The sequence below is a fragment of the Pan troglodytes genome, chromosome 1 (assembly GCF_028858775.2).
Source record: "Pan troglodytes isolate AG18354 chromosome 1, NHGRI_mPanTro3-v2.0_pri, whole genome shotgun sequence".
NCBI classification, from domain to species: domain Eukaryota; kingdom Metazoa; phylum Chordata; class Mammalia; order Primates; family Hominidae; genus Pan; species Pan troglodytes.
In genome coordinates, this window is record NC_072398.2 from 89,296,314 (window position 1) to 89,308,864 (window position 12,551).

Here is a 12,551-nt window from a genome sequence, read left to right on the forward strand (position 1 = left end):
AACACAGGATTTGTGTGAATTAATTGCTTGAAGCAACTCTAAAATACAATAGTTTTATCCTTACATTTTTGCCTGCATATACTTTGTCTCTTCATATGACAACAATGTTATCATATTATTTGCTACAGAGAGCATAGAAAGACAATTCAGTCTTTTCTCTGGCATTGTAAGTGTGGGAAAAACACTCAAAGTTATTTTCCTTATTTTCCCACTCAACAACAATCAAGGCAGACAGAAGACTTCTGTGATCAAATGTGGGGGTCTTCTCCCCACCAACAAACAAGCAGTTGATTCTGCAGCAGATACCAGCTCGAATGCAATTCATGCTACCTACCTGGAGATAGTGTCAGATCCCAAAGATTGGGTACTCAGCGTCCAAAACTGCTCCTTGCTTCAGACAGCAGTCACAAGTCTGGGTATCCGGAACTTCTGACTGACCGGCTTAAGTTGGGGTTCCCACAACCCCCCTTTGGGTTCGATTCATTTGCTGGAGCAGCTTAGAGAACTCAGGGTGACATTTACGTTCACTGGTTTATTATAAACTATATTGTGAAGGATACAGATAAAGAGATGTGTAGGGTGAGATATGGAGGAAGGAGTGTGGAGTTTCCATGCCCTCTCCACCCCTCTCCAACCAGGTGTTCAGGTTCAGCTGAACACCTGAACCTCCAGGTCTTCAGCTATCTGGAAGCTCCTGAACCCTGTCCTCTTGGGCCTTTTATGGAGACTTCGTTGGATAGGCATGATTGAAGCATGGACATTGCGTAGAAATATGATTGGAACAAAAGGGAATAGCAGACTGACTGGGGAAAACCTGGCAGGACCTGTCTGTTCAGATTTTTCTTGGCCTCTCTGTGCAGCATTCCTTCATTTAGGTATGGGGAAGGACTCTCTGGAATGAGGATCTTGTGGCCCACAACCAGAGTAGAGTCTTACCTTGGGCAGATGAAAGGAGAGCAGAAGAAGATGAAAGAGAGAGAGAGATTCTGTTTCCTGAGGCCTGCTTCTGAGGCCTAGAGCACCCCAACATTATAACAAAAGACTATCTATGGGAGTTATGAGCCAGGAATGGTGGATAAAAAAATTATATATATAGATGATTGATAGATAAATGATAGATAAATATCACAGGCATGGATTGATCAACACTTCTATTACAGATTAGAATGTTTCACTTCACAGTTCTTTGTGAATCATGTCAATTTTTATGATAGCTGTCAATTTGGAAAAATCTGTATTAAAATTTTTAAATGAGTTGTATGATTTCAGACCACTGTTCAGTAATTAATCCTAAATGTTCTCTTTTTTTTGAAATATGGTCACACTTGGTCACCCAGGCTCGAGTGCAGTGGCATGATCTCGGGTCACTGCAGCCCCGACCTCATGGGTTCAAGGGATCCTCCTGCCTCAGCCCCCAAGTAGCTGGGACTATAGCCATGCGCCACCACGCCCGGCTCCTAAATGTTCTTTGAATTGATGGCACTCATTAACCAGTTCATCATAGGCCCTCACTTTAGTGTGCTAATGTGAATTTTACACAATCTCCACCAATGTCAATGTTTATGTCAAATCAACAAGACATTTAGTATTTTCCCAACATATTCATGGAATTTCCTTCTTCTTATTAGATTACAAACAATCCAAATGCCTATGTATTCTATTAAAAATTTGTCTATTCCTTTTTTTTTTTTTTTTGAGATGGAGTCTCGCTCTGTCGCCTAGGCTGGAGTGCATTGGCACCATCTTGGCTCACTGCAAGCTCTGCCTCCTGGGTTCACGCCATTCTCCTGCCTCAGCTTCCCATCCTCTATTTTTTTTTTTTAATGGGGGTGGATAGGCTTCAATTTCATCTAATAATATAAAGAAAAAAAAGTAAAAGAAAAAATAGAGATGGAGTCTCGCTATATTGCCCAGGCTGTTCTTGAGCTTCTGTGCTCAAGCCATCCCCCCACCTCAGCTTCCCAAAGTGCTGGGATTACAGGTGTGAGCCACTGTGCCTGGCCTACCTATTCCTGTTATTGAATGATAGGCACATCTCATTTTATTGCACTGTGCTTTATTGCGCTTTACAGATATTGTGGTTTTTACAAAATAAAAGTTTGTGACAACACTGTTTAAGCAAGTCTATCAGCACCATTTTTCCAACACCATGTGCTCACTTCATGTCTCTGTGTCACATTTTGGTAATTCTTGCAATATTCCAAACTTTTTCATTATTATTATATCTGTTACAGTGATCTGTGATCAGTGATTTTTGATACTACTATTGTAATTGTCCTGGGGCACCACAAACAGCACCTGTATAAACGCCAAACTGAATCAATAAATGTTGTGTGTATTCGACCCAACAATATTGAAATTAGGCTAGTTAATAACCCTACAATATCTTCTAAGCATTTAAATGAAAGGAAGAGTTGCTGTCTCTCACTTTAAATCCAAGGCTGATCCAGGTGAGAAGGCATGCCTATAGTACCAGCTCCTCAAGAGTTGAGGCAGGAGGATAGCTTGAGCCAAGGAGCTGGAGTCCAGCCTGGGCTATGCAGCAAGACCCTGTCTCTCTTTGAAAAAAAAATATCAAAAGCTGGAAATGATTAAGCTCAGCAAGGAAGGCACATCAAAAGCCAAGATAATCTGAAAGCTAGGCCTCTCATGCCAGTTAGCCAAGTCGCAAATACAAAAGAAATGTTCTTGAAGGACATTAAAAGTGCTATTACAGTGAACACATGAATGATAAGCAAAAAAAACCAGCCTTATTTCTGATATGGAGAAAGTTTTAGTGCTCTGGATAGAAGACCACACCAGCCACAACATTCCCTTAAGCCCACCTAGTTGGGCCGGGCGCTGTGGCTCATGCCTGTAATCCTAGCACTTTGGGAGGCTGAGGTGGGCAGATCACGAGGTCAGGAGATTGAGACCATCCTGGCTAACACGGTGAAACCCCGTCTCCACTAAAAGTACAAAAAAATTAGCCGGACGTGGTGGCGGATGCCTGTAGTCCCAGGTACTCGAGAGGCTGAGGCAGGAGAATGGCATGAACCCAGGAGGCGGAGCTTGTAGTGAGCTGAGATTGCGCCACTGCACTCCAGCCTGGGCGACAGATGAGACTCCAACTCAAAAAAAAAAAAAAAAAAAAAAAAAAAGTCCACCTGGTCAAGAGCAAGGCCCTAACTCTCTTCAATTCTATGAAGGGTGAGAGAGGTGAGGTTCTACGAAGGGTGAGAGAGGTGAGGAAGAAAAAAGTTTGAAGCGAGCTGAGGTTGGTTCAGGAAAGAGGTTATCTCCATAACATAAAAGTGCAAGGTGAAGCAGCAAGTGTTGATGCAGAACCTGAAGCAAGTTGTCCAGAAGATCTAGCTAAGACAATTGATGAAGATGGCTACACTAACAGATTTTGAATGTAGATGAAACAGCCTTCTACAGAAGAATATGCCATCTAGGACTTTCATGGCTAGAGAGAAGTCAATGCTTCAAAACTTCAAAGGGATGGCTGACTTTCTTGTTAGGGGTTAACACAGCTGGTTCCTTTATTTTTTATTTCTTATTTTTTTGAGATAGGGTCTCACTCTGTCACGCAGGCTGGAGTGCAGCAGCACAATCTCAGCTCACTGCAACTTCTGCCTCATGGGTTCGAGTGATTCTCGTGCCTCAAGTAGCTGGGATTACAGGCACATGTGACCATGCCCAGCTCATTTTTTTTTTGTATTTTTAGCAGAGATAGGGTTTCACCATGCTGGCCAGGTTGGTCTCAAGCTCCTGACTTCAAATGATCTGCCCGCCTAGGCCTCCCAAAGTGCTGGGATTACAGGCGTGAGTCACCACACCCAGCCAGCTGGTTCCTTTAAGTTGAAAGCAATGCTTACTTATCATTCCAAAAATCCTAAGGCCCTTCAGAATTATACTAAATTGGTTCTGCCTGTGCTCCATCAATGGCCCAACAAAGCAGGGATGACAGCACATTTGTTTACAGCATGGTTTACTGAATATTTTAAGCCCACTGTTGAGACCTACTGCCCAGAAAAAAGGATTCCTTTCAGAATATTACTGCTCATTGACAATGCATCTAGTCACCCAAAGACTCTGATGGAGATGTAGTAGAAGAGCAATATTGTTTTCATTTCTGCTAACACAATATCCATTTTGTAGCCCATGGATCAAGAAGTAATTTCCAATCTCAAGTCTTATTATTTAAGAAATACATTTTGTAAGGCTATAACTACCATAGATAATGATTTTTCTGATGAATCTGGTCAAAGTAAATTGAAAACCTTCTGAAAAAGATTTGCTATTCCAGATGCCATTAAGAACATTCATGATTCATGAGAAAAGATCAAAACATTGAGATTAACAGGAGTCTGGAGGAAGGTGATTCCAACTCTCATGGATGACTTTGAGGGGTTCAGGACTTCAGTGTAGGAAGTAATTGCAGACATAGTGGAAATAGCAAGAGAGCTAGAATCAGAAATGGAACCTGAAGTTGTGATCAAATTGCTGCAATCTCATGATAAAACTGGAATGGTGAGGAGTTGTTTCTTAGGGGGTAGAATCTACTCCTATTCCATTGACGATGGAGCTTTAAAACAACAAACAAACAAACAAACAGAAAAGAGTTTACTCATGGTGAAGACACTGTAATCATTATTGAAATGACAAAAAAGAATTTAGAATATTCCATAAACTTAGAGGATACAGCAGCGGCGGGGCTTGAGAGGACTGATGCCAAGTTTGAAAGAAGTTCTATTGTGGGTAAAATGCTATGAAACAGCATTACATCCTACAGAGAAATCTTTCATGAAAGAAAGAGTCGGCTGGACGCGGTGGCTCACGCTTGTAATCCCAGAACTTTGGGAGGCGGAGGCGGGCGGATCACCTGAGGTTGGGAGTTTGAGACCAGCCTGACCAACATGGAGAAACCCCGTCTCTACTAAAAACACAAAATTAGCTGGGTGTGGTGCTGCATGCCTGTAATCCCAGCTACTTGGGAGGCTGAGGCAGGAGAATCTCTTGAACCCGGGAGGCAGAGGTTGTAGTGAGGGGAGATCGCGCCATTGCACTCCAGCCTGGGCAACAAGAACAAAACTCCGTCTCAAAAACAAACAAACAAACAAACAAACAAATACAAAACTAACTTGGTGTGGTGGTGCACCTAATCCCAGCTACTCTGGAGGCTAAGGCAGAAGAATATCTTGAACCCGAGAGGCAGAGGTTGCAGTAAGCCGAGATCGCATCATTGCACTTCAGCTTGGGCAACGAGAGTGAAACTCCATCTGAAAAAAAAAAAAAAAGAAAGGAAGAGTCAACTGATGTGGCAACCTTCACTGTTGTCATATTGTAAGAAACTGCTGCAGCCACCTCTGCTTTCAGCAAGTGCTACCCTCATCAGTTAGCAGCCATTAACACTGAGGCAAGACCCTCCACCAGCAGAAAGATGATGACTCTCTCTGAAGACTCAGATGATTGTTAGCACTTTTTAGCAATAAAGTATATTTAAATTAAGGTATGCACATTTTTTTAGACATAATGCCATTGCACACCTGATAGACTACAGTATAGTGCAAATGTAACTTTCCTATGCACTGGGAAACCAAATAATTTGTGTTGCTCACACTGTATTGTGATATTAGTTTTATTGCAGTGCTCTGAAGCCTAATCTGCAATATCTCCAAGGTATGCCTGTAGACACATTGCCAAGGGTTCTTCTCTGAGCCTTGACATGTGCTTACGTAAATGAGAGGCCTGAAGCTTAAGCATTGTTAGCTTTGAGATAAATTTTTATTGTATTTTATTTATTTTATTTTTCAAGACAGGGTCTCACTCTTGTCACCCAGGCTGGGTGCATTGGCACGATCATGGCTCAGAGCAGCCTCAACCTCCGAGGCTCAAGTGACCCTCCTAGTGCAGCCTCCCAAGTAGCTGGGACCACTGGCATGTACCACTATGCCTGGCTAATTTTTGATTTTTTGTAGAGATGGGATCTCCCTATGTTGCCCAGGCTGGTCTCAAACTCCTGGATGTAAGCAATCCTCCTGCCTTGGGCTCCCAAAGTACTGGGATTACAGGCATGTAATTGCCTGCTGGGAGGCAAGTCCCTTACACTGCACTCTGTCATTCCCTCCTTCCTGCCATAACTTTTTTTATTTTTCTTTGAGACAGAGTCTTGCATTGTTGCCTGGGCTGGAGTGATCTTGGCTCACTGCAATCTCCCCCTCCTGGCTTCAAGTGATTCTCCTGCCTGAGCCTCCTGAGTAGCTGGGATTACAGGTGCCTGCCACCACCCCCGGCTAATTTTTTGTATTTTTAGTAGAGACGGGGTTTCACTATGTCGGCCAGGCTGGTCTCGAACTCCTGACCTCGTGATCTGCCCACCTTGGCCTCCCAAAGTGCGGGGATTACAGGCATGAACCACCGCGCCCAGCCCTTTCTGCCTCAACTTTGCACCTTTTCTTCAGAGAGTTACCCTGGGCTGAGAAAAGAATAGATTTTCAATTTGGACAGTTTTTTCTTGGTCTGTTTCCTCTTTGGTTACATGGATAGTAACTATGTCATGCAGATGTGCCTGGGAGAATGGGGTGAATACAGGAAGCACCTTATTCACAGTGGGCCGGTTACTTGTCTTCCCTTCTTTCTGAGCTGCAGGGAACGGGGTTCTAATGCCAAGGCTTAGTAAGGAAGGTTCCCAGGAACAAAACAGCCCCTTCTCTCAGTCCCAAGCCTCCCAAGGACTGTGCTCCTCCTCTTCAGGCCTTCCCTTCTCCCTCTGATTAAGCCTTCAACACTTGGTGGGACTGGGCAGGGGACACAATTTTGTACTCTTGATCCCAAAGGAGATAAAGGCTGGGAAATCTAGGGAAGGAATGTGAAGCCTGTTGGAGTAAGTCCTTTTAAAAGCAGCAAGAAGTGACCTTGTCTCCCTCTTTCCATTCCCCCGGGGCTTGTGAATAGCCTTCAGTGCCCAAGTTGGAGTAAGAGCTTCAGAAAGACTGGCTGTGAGGGTTTGGAGAGAGGTTTGAGAAAGCAGCTCAGAGACTCACAGAGTCACACCAAGAGCTTAGCTAATCAGCTAATCAGCACTGGAGGAAGACAAATGTCCTTGGTCTGGTGGGACAGCTTCGTGAGGCTTGGAGCATGCAGCCTACCAAAGTGAGCTCAGTGCCAGCCCTGCAAGTTGGGAGGTAGAGAGGCCAAACCAAATTGGAAAAAATGACAAAACCCCTATGTACTTTCTAGAACAATACATACCAGCTAGGAAGTGTTAAAAGACAAGCTCCCCAAAGTCAGTTCCTTAGCTTTTGACTTATTCTAATGTAGGGCCTCCATTTTTAATAAACTCTCCCAGGTGATTCTTAGCTGCAGATTTGAGGCCCGCAATTTAAGAAACTGCTCTTGAGACTGCATAGACATCCTCAGGGCTGGAAGTTCTTTGTTGACCCGACCAGATTCTCTCCTGCTGTGAAACTGGTTTGTCCTGATCCTGCTGGCTTCTCTGCAGACTACACTCATCAGGGGTTGGCTTGGCGCCTCCTGGGCAGTGGGGCAAGAGTAATCATAGCAACCTAGGTGAAGTCCTAGGGGAAAACTGTGACCCTGGGCCCGGCTCCTGGGGCCGCTGACAGTTAGAACCCCCTCGGCCCATAGTAAGTTCTTTAGGTTCGGGTTCTGACCCAAAAGTTTGGCCAAAGCCAAAGTGGAGAGCAGGGCACGCCAGTGCGGGTCAATCCTTCAGAGCCGCGGTTGGGCTGGAGCGTGGAGCTGCAACGGTTGGAGCGACGGTCTCCGGTTCCTAAGCTACCAGCACAAGGCAACTGCCCGCTGGAGGTGGGAGGGGCGGGGCCGGGGGCGGGGCCTGAGCCGAAGAACGCGGGCTAGTGGTTGCCAAGGTAACGCGTCAACACCAGGGCCTTGGCGGCGCCGAGGCGGCGGCAGAAGTCCGGAGTCAGGGCGTGTGGCTGAGGAGATGGTGAGGGAGAACCTCAGATGGGCCCCTTGTGTCCTGAATTGGGTGGGGGCTCTGAGTGGGGAAAGTGGGGGCCTAGGGGAGGTCACAGTTGGGTCTAGGGGTCAGGAGGGCCCAGGAGTAAGGAGAACACCTCTAGAAGAAGCAAGGGAGATCCTGAGGTGGGTTCAAAAGCGGAATTAGGGATAGCTTCGATAACGATTGGAAATGTGGAGCGCGCTGAGCGGAGGAGTTGGGGAGAAAGGGATGCCCCAACCCTCTCCCCGTTGCCATTACAGCGGGGCCTCCGTGGACCAAAGATTGTGGATGTGGTGTGGGAAAAAGCACTGGTGAGGAGGCCAGATAATGGGTCGTGGTACCTGTTTTGCCACTAACTAGCAAGGGACTGTGGGTAAGTCATCTAATGTGCCCGAGCCTCAGGTTTTTCTTCTGTTAGCAGGGCTTTGTATCCCTCAGTAGTTAGTCAATAAATATTTGGCAGTGAATGAATGAATGAATAAATGAGTGAGTGAGTGAGGAGGGTCTCAGGTTTGCAAGGCCCGGGAGAGAGATTGGGACAGGACTGGCAGCCTGGGGTTTGCTGGGATGGGGAGGGCTGTCAGGGTCCTGAGGGCTGAGAAGGCCAGCAAAGCCTGGGAGGAACCACGAAGGGGATGCCTGGGCTTGAGTGTGTTGGTCCCAGAGGGGAGGGGAAGGGCAGATGATAAGTGTTGGAGTCTTGGGTTATTGGAACTGACCTAGAATGTCTGGGGCACAACAGGTGGCAAAGGTTGCTACTTGGATGTACTTGTGGACAAACTTCAGGCCCAGGGGCTGCATTGCTTTTCTGGGGCTTAGTGGACCTCAGAAGAATTTTGTTAATTATTAAATAAGTCTCCAACAAAGAGCAGTTCCTGACTTTCGAGGACTCCCTGCAGTGTTGTAATTGGGGTGGGGGAGCGTCCCCTTTCACTTATGTATTCTATTTGATTCAGTGTCCCATCTTCTCTCAGCACCTTACAAACACACTGGTGTATGTATGTATGTGAGCACCTACTGTCATGCCTGGTGTCTAAGGGCATATGGTAAATGTTAGTTCCCCTTTTGTCCTCTTTTAAAAATTTCCTATTTCCAAGCTCTCATAGGGCATAAGTTGCACCTGGGCAAGACCTGTGGGCTTCAGAGCACCCGGATCAGGGATTCCCCATCCAGGAGCCACTCAGGGCAGGGGTTTGACTCACTCACTGAGCCCCTCTGAAATTCCTGGGACAGGACTGGGCATATAGACACCTTTGAGAAGCAGTGGGTCTAAGTTAGTGATCTCTGGCAGGCCAGCTGTGTGTGTTTGTGTACGTATGGTGCTACTCACTAGGTTTGGAGAATATTTAAAGGCATGAGAAGAGATAGTAGTGGTGGTGAGGGTCACAATTAGGCAGACTTCCAGAACTCTTAGAAAAATAATGATTAAAATCCTGCAGAAGGAGAGATGGGGACCTCAGTACTGACTAGGATGTTATCTTCTGGTGGCATCCTACAGATGGCCAACTTGGTCCCAATTGAAGAAAGAGGATAAGTGCATGGATCACTCAGAGTAAAAAGCAAGGGGTCTCGTGCATGGGAATCTCCCTTTCTTGGTAACCAAAGTCTACAGAAAGGGAAGTAGAACCAGGCCAAGAGTTTGAAGCCTGAATTTGCCAGCCTGCGGAGACTGTGCAAAAGAAGAACTAGATCTCAGAATGGGTAAGACATCTAGGAAAAGACATATCTTTCCTGAACATGTCAACCTGTTTAGTTGACAGGTGTTGAAGTTACATCAGGGAAACTTCACACTGACCTATTCTAGCCCCATTCCAGCTTTGTCTTGCTGAATTTGAGTGAAACATCCTGGATCCCAGAATATATAACGCTATGGTTTGTTTGTTTGTTTGTTTGTTTGTTTTCTTTTTTAGGTCTGTACTCTCTTGCTTTCAGAGTTCGGGCACCAGGCCCATTGCTATGCTTTGTTTTCAAATAAAAATTGTTTTATTGTTTTTTTTTCTGGTCATAAAATTGGTATCTACTCATTGCAGGAAATTATTCAATAAAGAAACATCTTAAGATGGTAAAGGTTCCTGACATACTGTTAAACATTTTTTTGAACATGCTTTCAGTAATACATTCTGGGCACATACCTGCCATTCAAACATCTTTACAAGAGTACTTCTACATTTCTTTTTCTTTTTGAGATGGAGTCTTGCTCTGTCGCCTAGGCTGGAGTGCAGTGGCGTGATCTCAGCTCACTGCAACCTCCACCTCCCAGGTTCAAGCGATTCTCCTGCCTCAGCCTCCTGAGTAGCTGGGACTACAGGCGTGTGCCACCATGCCCAGCTAATTTTTGTATTTTTTGTAGAGACAAGTTTCACCATGTTGGACAGGCTGGTCTCGAATTCCTGACCTCAGGTGATCCACCCACTTTGACCTCCCAAAGTGCTGGGATTACAGGCGTGAGCCACCATGCCTGGCCAAGAATACTTACGTATTTCTTTATTATTATTATTTTTTGAGACAGTGTCTTGCTCTGTCGCCCAGGCTGGAGTGCAGTGGCTCAACCTTGGCTCACTGCAACCTCTGCCTCCCAGGATCAAGCAATCCTTCCGCCTCAGCCTCCCAGGTAGCTGGGACTATAGGTGTACGCCACCGTGCCTGGCTAATTTTCATATTTTTTGTAGAGATGGGGTTTTGCCATGTTGCCCAGGCTGGTCTTGAACTCCTGAGTTCGATGGATCCACCCACCTTGGCCTCCCAAAGTGCTGAGATTACAGGCATGAGCTACTGCACCCAGCCTTATGCGTTTCTTACAGTCTGTTTTCTTTACAACTTAACAAGTTATGGAGATCATCCTATATCAATGACTGTAAGTCAAAATTATCATTTGTTTGATCAGCAAATCTTTCTGCATCAGAGTCTCTCATAGAGCTCCTAGCTGTGGCTGAATTCTTGTGCTCCAGGAGTTGGATGGCTTATGAAGAGAGGGGGAGTCAGCTGAGTCACCAAGACGAAAATATCAAAGCAGGGCTGGCATCTTTATCTGTCCCCAGTCCTCATCTTCCCCAGACCCCCTGCCTTCTCAGCTGCCTTCCCTTCAAGAGTTATCTCCCTGCAAGCAGGAGTGCTTCTCCTTAGGCACTGCTCAGCTTCTTGGCAATATTTATTTGGTCATGCAAAGAAGAAAACCAGCCCGTCACCTCCTTAAAGAACTTCTTCGCTATTGCCTCTGGCCCAGAGGGATCCAGCTTTGCATTTGTGCTTGGTTCTTCATTTTTTTCTAGTATGTTTACACAGTGACCTCTCTAATCCTTGTTACTCTTGGCAAAACTGTTTATTCTAACCCTGGTGTAAGGCTGCGGCTTCAAAGTCAGCATTTCCCCAATGAGGTTTTCTCAACCACCCAACCCTAGAGTTCAGAGCTTCCCTCTGTCCTGCTCAGTGGCCACTTTTCTGTGGTCATCTGTTTTTCTTCCTCTGTTCTGGCTCAGGCAGTCCTTGCTGTGACTTCCTCTTGACCTGGGTACCAAGGGCATAGGAAACAGGAGATGCAGGCTCAGCCCTGGAGGAACCTGCAGTCTGGCGGACACTTCAGCACAAGGGAAAACCTGTTGGAGTCCTTGAAAACAGACAGGAAAACAAATGGAAAACAATAATACTTTCCATCTGTATTCCAAAGCCATTTCACATACGTTATTATCCACAGTGGAGACCACATACGTGATCTGGAAAACATGGAATGGTGGAGTGACTTGGAGTCAGGCAGTTGTATTCCGGAAAAGTATCCATCTCAATCTGGTCTGCAGTCCTGTCCCTGAGAGGTCACCTTGTTCGGTTTTATTCATTCATTCTTCATCAAATGCACGTTGCTATATTGTTCCTACTACATGTGCCAGGCACTGCACCTTTTCCCTTAATTACATACAAAACTCATGATCCAAAGCCATCCACCTTTTCCAGTTATTCCCAATGCTTAGCCTCAATCCCACCTACTGAAGTTTCTATTCATTTCCTCTTATTCTATTTTTGGTGGAAAGGGGAGCCGTAGCCCACCACCTACCATATAATAACCCTTCAGAGGCTGTTATTAGGCATCCTTGGGGCTGCTATATTTACCTTTTAATAAATCCAAGCTTTTCTGCTCTACAGTATTGGGGCTGGCTGAGGCTGTAGAGGGAGACTCCCTGTGTAAGCCTTTTGCTGGCTGTGCCGGGCAGTGAGGGAAATGCACATATAGCATTGTTCAATGTACAGCACAGAGACAGCTGGAAAATAATTGTCCAATCGAGTGTGAAAACCTGATACAGGTGTAACAGGTGCTGGGGTGTCTGGTTGGTAATGGCAGATCAGAGAGAGCTTTCAGAACACTGTCCAGGGCTTAGGGACCTGGAAAGCATGGTATATTTCCCTGTCTACCCTGTTCCTTTATCAGCTGCTGATTCCCAGGCTTGGGGAGACCCAATGTGCCTGGCCTATTCCTTCAAGGTAGCCCAGTTTAGAGAGGTGTGGGGCATGTGGGCTCCTCCAAAGTGAGGTTTGAATCAGCTTTATCATAAGCCTGGAGTCATCCAGTAGTCCTTGTAGACAATACCTTTTA

At 45.7% G+C, this 12,551-nt stretch overlaps 1 protein-coding gene and 1 long non-coding RNA gene across 9 annotated transcripts in view; one reads left to right on the forward strand and one right to left on the reverse strand.

The window, feature by feature from the left end:
• Positions 1 to 4,594: 4,594 nt before the first annotated feature.
• On the reverse strand, positions 4,595 to 7,510 carry LOC129144535 (uncharacterized). Its single transcript, XR_008548956.1, has 2 exons — positions 7,237 to 7,510; positions 4,595 to 5,264 (listed from the first exon to the last, which is right to left on the reverse strand). It is a non-coding gene; the product is annotated as an uncharacterized LOC129144535 (long non-coding RNA).
• Positions 7,118 to 12,551, forward strand: part of CFAP45 (cilia and flagella associated protein 45) — a 28,666-nt gene continuing 23,232 nt past the window's right edge. The window contains exons 1-3 of one of the 8 annotated variants that reach the window (XM_063786370.1): positions 7,851 to 7,954; positions 8,230 to 8,342; positions 9,468 to 9,670. Coding sequence is in view for 1 of the 8 variants with exons in the window: in XM_016960710.4 (XP_016816199.3) it covers positions 7,952 to 7,954 (3 nt within the window). In the remaining 7 variants the exon portion in view is untranslated. Of the gene's footprint in view, positions 8,113 to 8,229; positions 8,343 to 9,467; positions 9,671 to 12,551 lie in introns of all 8 variants that reach the window. The other 7 variants (XM_063786338.1, XM_063786299.1, XM_063786396.1 and 4 more) reach the window with 7 other exon arrangements.